General features: G+C 34.0%; 1 protein-coding gene across 1 annotated transcript; it reads left to right on the top strand.

Moving 5' to 3' along the window:
• The first annotated feature begins 5,818 nt into the window (after nucleotides 1-5,818).
• Nucleotides 5,819-10,672, top strand: LOC123561873 (uncharacterized). The gene is made up of 2 exons (XM_053552800.1): nucleotides 5,819-6,085; nucleotides 6,668-10,672. Exon 2 carries the CDS (start codon nucleotides 6,702-6,704, stop codon nucleotides 8,076-8,078), a length of 1,377 nt encoding a protein of 458 aa, XP_053408775.1. The 5' UTR covers nucleotides 5,819-6,085; nucleotides 6,668-6,701; the 3' UTR covers nucleotides 8,079-10,672.
• The last annotated feature ends 1,112 nt before the right edge of the window (nucleotides 10,673-11,784 follow it).

Below are 11,784 nucleotides of genomic sequence, written 5' to 3'. Positions count from 1 at the left end.
AGAAAGATCTGCGCTAGATGGATTCGCCATCTGTTGACAGATGAGCAGAAAAAGGCACGCGTGCAATGCGCAAAATTGTTGCTTAAACAGTTTCCAAATTACAATGCATGGTCTTTCGCAAATGTCGTCACTGGTGACGAGACATGGATTCATTTTTTTGAGCCCAAACGAAAGATTCAGAACAAGATAACAAGATATGTGCAACAAAGTCTGGGCAATGACCATGCACTGCAAAGCGGACCATGAGTGTCAAGAAGGTAATGTATGCCATATTCTTCACAACTCGGGGTCCTGCCATTCAGGTTGCTGTACCTAAAGGCAAATCCGTTAATGCGAAGTTTTATTAGACTAAAGTTCTTCGAAAACTGAAGAAATATTTCAAAAATCGAAGACCCGCAACTGGTTTGGCCAATGTCAGATTGCTACATGACAATGCGTCATCGCACAAGGCGTCCATTGTACAAGACTTTCTGAAGCAGGAAAAGGTTGTTGTGCTCCCTCACCCTCCTTATTATCCTGACCTTGCTCCGTGTGACTTCTTTTTGTTCCCAAGACTCAAAAAATATCTTTCTGGTCGAAAATTTGTGCAGCGCAAACACCTCGGTTCTGTAATATTCCAGTGTCTTCATAGTATACCTAGAAAAGACTATGAAAATGCCTTCAAGGATTGGATTAGAAGACTGTAACTTTGCATATCTGTTGGAGGTGAATACTTCGAGGGGACCAAATACAATTTTCATTGAAATCTATCAAGGATACATTTTTATGTGCTTAGATGCATTCATATTTTAACAATCCTCGTACATGTAAACTTTGATATATTTAAGCGTCAGAGATTTCATAACGTGCTTTTTAATAGGTTCTGCTTTGCCTGTTTTCGATCAATCAGAGACTATTTTTCATAAGTGTGATTTGGTCCAAGATGGTGAAAAAAAAGCTGAACAACACCGTGTTTATTGTGGCTGGCATTTTTCTCTTTTATAGTTCTGTTTATTAAAGTCAAATTTCTTTTTGTTTGGAAATCAGGACGTTGTTGATTTTAATGCCGCCTTTGCACCAGCGTTTTTTTCAGGCAATGTATAACATCCGGCGACTGTTACCCTGCGGGGTTGCTAAATTACGAACAAATGCTTACTTATTATTAAAAAGTTACAGACATCTTCTGTTCAATGATAAACACCGAAATTGTCAACCTCAAAACACATCCCATATCTTAATTCGAAGATTATCAGGTCAGATATAATATTTGAAATAAAAGATACATTCAAATAACGTTTTCTGTAATAATAAATGCTACCTAAAGAGCAAAAAACTAAGTTACAACATAGACAAATTCTCGCATAACAGAGGTCAGGCATAGTTCCCTGGTCACACTCTGATCGGTAAGAATGCATACACGATGTGTACATGTCAAAGGTTGGTCAGTCATCAGAAAGAGAAAGAAATAAGAAAATGCGAGTTAAGCCTATTGATGGGAGACTAAATTTATAAATCAACCTGATTGTTCCATACCGATCTGTTGAACAAAGATTTTATTTGCTCTTTTTTGTTAGGTTTAGAGACACGCCGACACAAATTTAGGCCACACCACAACTTTTCAATTGAATATTCAAGTCAATTCAAATCACTTATTTTCATCTCATTATTTGCATAACACAATAAAACATAATAAAATCTTATGTAAATACATATGCCTTTCTTAACAGTATTGTAAGAGATAATAAAGCATAGCTTACTTTAATGAATAAATATATGTGCTCTTATTTACATTTTTACAGGTCATAGTTATCAAAAATAAAAAAGACGTTTTGAACATGACCAGGGAAGGTATTTATTGCTTTTACAAGTTTGTTTGATAAGAGCACCTCCTGCAGGTGCACACACCTGTAAGTGCTTGACATATAGCAATATGAAAGAGAATTCTTCGGTAATCGGCTTACTTACCCACCTTCTGGTTAGAGTATTCAAGGAAGTTAAAATGGACCACAAGTCTATTGTCATATCTCTGCACCCTATTAAAATTACAACATGAACGTACAAGACTGTATAAAACATAATTCTGTTTGATCTACAAATGTAATACTAGTATTAGTTTAAATGCTGAAAATTTATATGTACGAAGTCGATGTAGACAAATGGTCTGTGGGCCCTCCAGTTTTCCGATTTCGTGGCAAAGGTTCATCCAATTCAGCCATTAATACATTCATTCCGGGATCGTTTAAGACCAGATGTCGCTTTCTACCGTATGTCAAACAAACATACTCATTTGAGTAAACCTTGTGTATGAAAAATGCGGAATTCTCTCTTTGAAAGTATTATTGGCTACATACAAATGTTTAGTAGATTGTTTCAATACTGACTTTCAGATATTAGCGTTTTGCTTATATAACTGTTCTAAATCAATAAAAGGCTCACTGTAACAATTTTTTTCAAATTTTGACGATTTCTACAAAAAATTAGGGGTTAAAATACCCCACCCACCCGAGCTACATTTTCGCCATTTTTAATAACTCATAAAATTATCAAAATTACTGTATTGTTTAGTAGATTCTAAGCATAGATTACCAATTTTTATGGCTTTTGCTTCAAACATAGATAGCATATTGATAATTAACAGTAGACTTGGTTACAGTATGTGCGCAGTCTGAATATTTTTGACTTTCATTTAAAAGAAATACAGAACATGAGGGTATCTAAGAATCAAATAAATGTTACCTAGGTTTTAAAGGTCACCTATTCAACTTCATATTTCGTATATTATTATTCCAGGCTAGTGCATAAATCATGCTTACTGGCATGGCAAAGCACCCACTCAGTCAGTTTTTTTACAGCATTACAAAGATGAAATGAAACATATATTATAAAACATACGTTACTAAGATTACACAGAACATTAGGTATCATTCAAGCTAGGATAGATTTATGGTTTCGATGGACTGTGGTGGTTTCAAGACAGAGGTTTTTATATTTTCAATGTGTTGTTTTGTTATTTATGAAAGGTAAGATTGTATTCAATTATGAAATTATCAGTTTATGCATTATGTGTTCAAAGTTGCTGATGTAATTCCTGTTGTAAATAAACACGGCACATTTTGAACTTATAGAACATCATATTATGCAGAACAACATGGGTAGTGAAACAAATGTAACATTTGGTAAAATATGTTTCTTCAAATATTTCTGTTTCTTTGACCATAGTGATTTACAAATATCACTTATACTATGGGACGGAATTACTGAACTACGCAATCATATGACATTTCCTTAACGAAAACATAGATGAGACTCCTTGTTCATATTGTGGTTGTGGTATCATTGTTGTCAATTGTGAGTTCTTGCTAAAATTCAATATTCTACTTTTAAAACTATTAACAAATACAAACAAACTAGTTCATTCAAAAGATGATGTATTTCAGCTGTTACATATAGATTACCTCGGTATGGAACTGTGCTTAAAACATTAAGTGTAGTAATTACCTTTATCTAAATTCGGTAATGTATGTTTCAGAACTACACATGAGGACACATTATAACATCAGTGTACACCATATGACAGAAATATGCACTAAAATTTGATGTGAAAGGTTGCATAACTGTTTGTACAATGATCTTTTTCACTTGACTTTTAAAAGAAAGTGACAATTTCATTATATGTTCGATTCTCCATTTCTCATTATTTTACTAGGATACACTGTATATGTAACATCTATCAGGCAGTTACTTGCGGAGAACAGGTTTTTACTGGTACAGAATCCAGGAACACTGGTTAGGTTAACTGCCCGCCGTTACATGAATGAAATACTGTTGAAAAACGGCGTTAAACCCAAAACAAACAAACAAAACATCTATCAGGCAGCCATTCTGATACAAATTAATATTACATTGTAGCTACATTCAAAATCCTTTGAATGAAAATTGAGAGTTAATGTTTAGTTTTAAAAGAAATAAAAGCAGCATTTGAATTATATTATTGTAACGTCTTTAACAGTATGCATTTTGAAAATGGCACCATTGTAATTAAAACAAGTAGCTAATATTGGTAACGTAGTTTTCAAAACAAAATCAGATGACATCTATTAAAGCAATGATTACTTAGATCTTATCCATTTGTATGTTTGCAAACTTATTTCTGGCTGCCAGTTTGAAAATGACAGGACAGTATCTTTATTAGATTTATTTGAATAACCAAACTTCAATCCCTTGAAAACTTATTTGATTTGTTTTATAATACTAAATACTTGAACAGTGGTAGCTCATGAATATTTGTATGTGTAACCGATTATATGTGGTCATTTTGTGAGTGTAACATGTTCAAATCAATATCAGATGATTTGTTTTATAGCTTTGACTTTTAAAGAGCTATACCTCTTCCATATGTACATGTTTGGTCGAATTAAAGGCAGTTAATTATAAATTTGGAAAATGACGGCCATCTTAATTTGAATAGTCTGTGTAACTAAATAACCTATTTTGTTGGTAGTTTAACAAACTTAAATTTTGGGTGATTTAATTAATCAAGTCACGGGGACCTGAACATTGAAAATGGTTTCCCCTCAAAAGCTTGAGAACCACCCGACACAGTATTTTCAAACTTAATAGCATGATTGGACTTTTGATGTAGATTACCTCTATTGTTTTTTGGGTTAATAGCTTTAAGGGGACCTGAATATTGAAAACTATTTCTGCATAGTAACTTGAGAACCACTCGACCAAGAGCCGTCAAACTTGACAGCATGATTTAGCTGTTGAAGTAGATGACTCCTATTGTTTTGGGGGTCAGTATATCAAAGGTCAATGTCACAGGGGCCTGAACCTTGAAAACCGTTCTAGCTCTTGAGAATCATTTGACCCAGTATCTTCAAACTTGATGGCGTGATAGGGCTTTTGAAGTATATGACCCCTAATGCTTTGGGGTTAATAGGTCAAGGTCATAGTGATCACATGACTGAATATGTAGGGGCATTCGTATTTACAAACAGCTCTTGTTTCGATAGAATGGAGTTTAATTAATCTTAGGTCTACTGCCTAAAGGGCATGACATTTAAATGGTTGAAACACGTCCCACTTCTGCACGCCGCAAAAACTTCAAATGCACGAATGTGTATTACGAACATAAGGTAGCAGGGTACACTTCGAATTTTGGCCCCCGTCAATATTTCTACTAATTAGAACCTTGTGATGTTTGATGTCTGTAAATTAAAGTGAGAGATAATGTTTGTTAATTCTTTAGAAATTTTAAACAGCTGATACATGTAAAATTCTGATGTCAGTTGTAAAACTAACTGCTGCTAGCTTTGTATGAATCGATGAAAGTCACCTTGTATGAATCGATGAGAGTCACCTTGGCGCGAGAAATTCAAATCATAGAAGGGTCCCATGCTTGTTGATTGATACTCAGGAACATTTTTGCTATTTTGTGGGGAAAAAACGAGACGGATGGGCCCCCATTCCATTAATATCCTGTAGTTCAGTAGGAACTATTAAATTGAGAAATGCAAATAAATTGGACATTGTTCCTGCAATGGGATCATTGCAGGCTGTTCAAAAAGTGCAAAATTGATTATTTCGGCATGTTATTTTTAATGGATGGTGTAAAACTTTCGTTTTGATACCTTTCTGTATTCTTGTATGGGAGTCCTGATCTTGTCATTAATTAAAAGCACAAAACATGCACACAATTTATAAAATGGCCACCCTGATTCTGCTCATTAGGGAAGTGCAATATTAAGACTCGCTACATGTTAGGCTGGCCGTGCCCAAAATTTTCGAAGCTAAGTGTACCCTGCTATCTAATACAGTAACTTTGCAACACATTGTCTGTGTGTTATTTAAAGTTTTATCATATCAAGTTAATTTTAGAGTGTTAAATGTTGTAACTATATCTGATGACTGTTTGATAAAACATTTATGTAAACACAAACTTATCTACGCATATTATATCTGGCCCGACAATTAATAAAGATATTTGGTTGGGCAAAACATTGTATTTGATAAAATGTATTGCTGGTCGGTGTACTTAATAGTGAATGTACGAAGACACAGGCGTTCTGCAGAATGAATGGATACATGTTTCTAACATTATGAGGTAAGATATTTTTGATAATATTATATATAAATCATCCGGAAATGCCAGAAACCTTAATGAGAACCCGAGAAAGACATGACTATCAGACACTGCCTATACTATACGATTCACTTCAGAACAACTTGGATCATTTCGGACATAGACTGTAAACGACGAGGGACCATAATATGAGAAAAGATTAATTATATTGCCATTGTAAATTTTGGTAAAAGAACTTGATGATTCCTTCATGTGTTGTATTATGTGTTTTTTCTTATTTTAGCTAGCTATTCATTTCGTTAGTGGTTTGCATAGCATTTTGCATCAACAGTAAAGTGCTAATTTTAATTAGTAAAATCTGTAAATAGATCCCTTGCAAGCATAGAATGCAACCAAGCAGAGCAATAGCAAACTCGGTTTGACTTAGTCTGTTCATGAGAGGTAATAAAATGTGCAACACCTCTCACGCCCCCTTGTACCGGCTTAAGCGGAACTAAATTAAATTATAATCAAAGTTATTGAAAAAGAGATGTAAGTTGATATGCGATTACTATTTGAAGTTATGTAAGCTGTATTTCCGTTGTGTCTGCTCATCTATTGCAGAATCTAACAGATATATATGCAGACGGGCTAAACTATGGAGACTGCATCTAAAGATGGCGATACTGTGCACTTCAAATGCTCTGAGTCTGTGATCACGTGTCAGATATGCATGGACATTTTCGAAAGTCCAAGAATTCTACCATGTCAACATACCTTTTGTAAGAAATGCGTGGTTTCGCTTTTAAACAAACACTGTTTAGATAATGAAGGAAACACGAAAAAAACCGCCTTCCCGTGTCCAAACTGTAGAAGAGAATGTAAAATACGTGGTCGAAAAGGAAAACACAGCATTGAAGAACACTTAAAATGTTTCCCGGAAAGTTTATTGCTTAAAACATTTTTAGACTCGATTGATGAAAATTCCAGCTGCGAAAAGGATAAACAGTGGTGTAAATTAGACAAAGAAAATGATCTTCCCGAATTGGTTAGTAACGCAAATGATGGATATAGTGATAGAATGTATATTTCATGGCGGGCTGCACGGGTAATAGAAGAACGTTTATGGTTTTACTATTTGTTCATAAGCACGCTGTCCAGGTTTTTATTTCAGGCGCAGGTTTATTTTTTTGGTTCACTTAATACTCTAAGCAGATCAGAATTATTAAAGCTCATACAAGAGTTACTTAAAATACCAACAATCATAAATAATCCGGATTTGCATCAGTATCATGTGAAGAAATATTTTGATTCCTCTGACATTGACACAACTCTTAAAAATATCCGCAAACAAGAAAGGAGTATGAATACAGCTATTGGTAGGTTAAGGCAAACTGTAAATGTGGACACTCGGCGTACGTTCAGAGATGCACAGACACAAACTGAAAGTAGATTTAGTAAATTCTTGAGACGTTATAGACATATTAAATATAAGTTGCAGGGATTTATATCTTTTATTCTTATAAAAAACACATCTTTTGTTTTATGTTTATATGAGTATCTAATACCTCTTCCATTTAATTTCAAGGTAATTGACTTTGGCCTTTCTTTTACCATTCCCTATAGAAAAATAAGGTATTGGCTGCTGTTGTTAAAATTGTTCGACATCTTAACTTTGATATACTTTTCTGGTCATTCATTTTATTGGTCTATAACACTTTTGATTATTTGTTATGTCCTTCTTCTGATATTCTTCAAGCGAATAAAATGCTATGTCGATGGTGGCATTTACATTGGTAAAATGTTACCTCTCTTTGCGACATTTCTCATCAGTTTAAACTTATTGACAAACCTGACGAGATGTTACGTGTATTGCTTCGCTATAAGACGTCTAGAAATTTGGATGTTGATTAAACTGGCCTTTTTTAAAATTATGCCAGAAGTAACCGTTGTTGTAAGTCTGTTAGTGCTAATCCATTACAGAAAGCAACATCTTTTTTACCAGTATGGCCCTTTTATCAATTTGCATCTATAATTGACATTATTGTTCTGTTATTAAAGCAAAAATGATAATAAATGAAAAAGGAAACTGCAATGCCACTATAGGACATTCTATCGTATCTTTGAGATTTTTGTTTTATTTCAAGATGGGCTACAATTATAATACTAAGCACTCTCATTTTAGGTTTTCGACTTCTTGTGCAGAAATGTAATTCAGGTTCTCTAAAACACCAATGAGATCAGCATTAGTAAATCTTCTAAAAGAGTTACTTTGAATTCCCAGCATTATATACAACTCGTCTTATACGAAGACCTATTTTAGTGGACAGGTTAACGATATATGTATAAATTTGTTTACAAACCTGAGGAGCCCGCCCACTTATCTCAATAGGGAGAGCGCAGATCTACGGATCGCGGGGTCATGAGTTCGATATTCGGACTGATTCATGTTGGGAAGTTGACAGTTACTTACGGAGAACAGGTTTGTTCTGGTACAGAATCTATGAACACTGGTTAGGTTAACTGCCCTTGTTCTGTTACTGAAATACTGTTAAAACATATACAGCTGGACATATGGCCTCTAACGAAAGTGTTCTGTTTGGAAATTATTAAATTGCCTTTTGAGTATTTCTAGTTGTAATTGAACGTCAATATAGAATTGCTATAAACTACAGTGGGGTATTTTATTTACAAAAATAATGCAATTAAATATCCGGATAGATTACCTTCACTCGTTTCGGGTGCCCATTTTAAGATGTTTAAAATGATATATTTTGCTAATGTTATGCCTTGGCTGAAATATGATATATACATACTAAATAGCTGACCTTTTTAAGGTATAGGTCCATGTTTCGAAGAAAAACATTCGAACGTCATCAAGTCATAGAAAGCAAGTATTGTTTTACATGAAAATTTAACAGCATATAAAACATTTATATTATTCTACAAAACCATTGTCAATTTACTCATATATGAATTGAATTCCGGAAAGGGACTGCGTGAAGGGGCCACACTTCTGGACAGTTCAGCGCCTTTAAAAACTCACCATTTTTAAAAAGCTGTTATATATCTTCGTTTTGATGCATTTGCAACATCGTGCGAGTGTTTAAACTTTACATAAATAGGTAAAACATCGTTTTTGACAATTGTTTACATTTATTTCTTTACAAATGGCATTGTTATTTAAAGGGGAACAACTCATTTGGAATATTTTAAGTAGCCAACTCTGTGGGACAGAACAGTTTAACATGTATTGGACAGATAAGTTGTGTCTCAAGATGCTGTTCATTTACTAAAAAAAAAAATATGTTGTTTTGTGATATACTGCTAAACCTTAACTCCATATATGATTAACAATCACCCAAGGGCTGGAGTTACACACCAGGACCGCCTTAAATGTCTTTAACCTTCAGTTTCTTCATGGACATTGTCAGTGTCAAGGACAAATCAATAGAAATAAGAGGTCAAACACGATAAAGCAGTAACAAGTTCTACAAAATTAGTACAACGCAAAATCGTATGAAAATTGAGACCCAGACATGTATTGATGGTTTATGAAAGAAGTACGAGCTATTTCTTCATATTGATGACAATGCTATTTTTTTATCTACAGTTTGTGAAATTAGAACACATTATTGGCTAAATTTTCAGTCTTGTGAATTGTTTTAATTCATCCATTTAAATATTTAAATTTCATGTTAAAGTTCACTTATAATTGTAATTTATATCTATACATTTTGATTAATTATCATACAAAGAATTCAGGATTTAGTTTTATCAATAGATTTAGTCATAAGCAATAAGGTATACATCATAAGTTTTATTTTCTTGGTATCATTGTACGTCATTATACGAGGTGCATTGGTTATAAAAACCTGTTAATTTTAACTTGATTTATGTTAACTGAAAATATTTTTATAGGAACATGATTTGTTAGTAACTTTAAGCGCTTTTTGTTTAACTTTATGTGTACATTTTTAGTTCCCAGTTTATAGTTTGATCTAGTATCGAATACTTGTAAAACGTTTACATGTACTTATACATACTCGTCAAGATCCTTGAATTAAAATCTATAGGTCATATTCCTTTGGCTACTCCGAAGATTTTGCACACACTGCAAGTCAATGGAGTAATGAAGAGTAGTGTTCCGGAATGTTATAACGTTGTGCGGACTGTTCTAAATAAAACCAGGTGCAGACAGAACAGTCCCATGATAATATTTACAACAATAGAAAGCAGGTATTTGTTCCTATCAGCTATGGATAATCTCAATAGTGCTTGGTACCAGAGCAGAACAGTGTACAATTTTCTCCTTTGACAACAATTAGAAGATTACTCTAGAATTTCTTGAACACTGCTATTGGAAGTCAATGGAATATGACCTAGTTTATATCTAATTAGTTACAAGTATGCGGTACAAGATTAAAGTATAGCTAGTTCCCGCATTTCAAGCTGCAGCTTAAACATTTGCCCCTTATAGTATATCTACTTTCAGAAGCTTTGATTTTTGTTAAGAAAAAAATAAGCTCTACTGTAAAGGTGACAATTCTAAACAATGATGATGACTGAATACATAAAATAATCTGTTTTCATATATTGTACTTTGCGAATAAAAATGTCTTTGCTTGCTTTCATAGTTACTTGATTTATTTTGCGACACGTTCGTTAAACAATATTTGCATATCGGTGATTTCTCTTTTTTGGATGATTATTCTGTGTGACCTATAGTCCATCACCGTAAGAAACTATGATAATTAGCAAATGACAAGCTTCAATATTGCCTGTTAGTCAGGTACGGCATGACAACCCCGAACTGATGTTGGCCCTTTTTATAATATTTTCGCATTATATTACATATGGGCAATTACTTTTCCTTATTTGCCCTCTTTCCATTGGTCCATCGATCTTTTCAGATCAACAGAAACCACAAAGTCATAGCTTCAGTCTGCTGTCATTTGGCAACCCAGAATAAATACATTGCTACCCTTCTGATAAGAAATTTTGACATTGAACAATTGTAAGGTTTGGTTTTGTGTTATGGAGAGGTGGGGTGGGGGGTGTTGGGGTTGAGGAAGACTGTACTTCTTACGTACTTAATTAAAAGAACCCCGATGGGTAAAACACTAGTCGATGTAGATGAAGCTATACGCATCAATAGGGTCTTGCAGTCACATTAGGCTCTTATATTTTGCACGATGCCTTGATAGACAAAGTCCTTGCAGCTAATGAACGGAAAAGTAGGTTCATGAATGAAAATTCCGGAAAATACCGACATCGTCTTATAACTGCCGAAGTGGTAAGCGCTATTTATGGATCGCATACCTTAAGATCTAACAAAACCCGATATATTTTCCTATTGAACAATGAATACTGATACTATATTATTACGCAAAACATCACTGTTTGTGTGTAACAATTATTACGAAAAGCTTCAAACGTCATAGCGGTGCACTGGGAAAGCGTCAAACGTCATAGCGGTGCACTGAGAAAGAAAACAACACAAAACAGACATATATTTTGTGTATTTCGTCAAGAATGTAGATGATAATCTCGGATATCATGTTTGATTCAAAATAATTAATCTCAAACAGCGATGTTTTCTTAAATATAGGCATTGTTGTCGTTCAAATGCGTTTTATCGGGCCACGCCCTTGTGATATAATTTGTCCTCATCTGATTTCCAAATAGTGATTTCATTCAAAGACAAATCACAAATCACTGTGTGGGATACATTATTTCTT

The sequence above is a fragment of the Mercenaria mercenaria genome, chromosome 10 (assembly GCF_021730395.1).
Source record: "Mercenaria mercenaria strain notata chromosome 10, MADL_Memer_1, whole genome shotgun sequence".
Lineage (NCBI taxonomy): Eukaryota > Metazoa > Mollusca > Bivalvia > Venerida > Veneridae > Mercenaria > Mercenaria mercenaria.
This window is presented reverse-complemented; position numbering and strand designations above follow the sequence as displayed.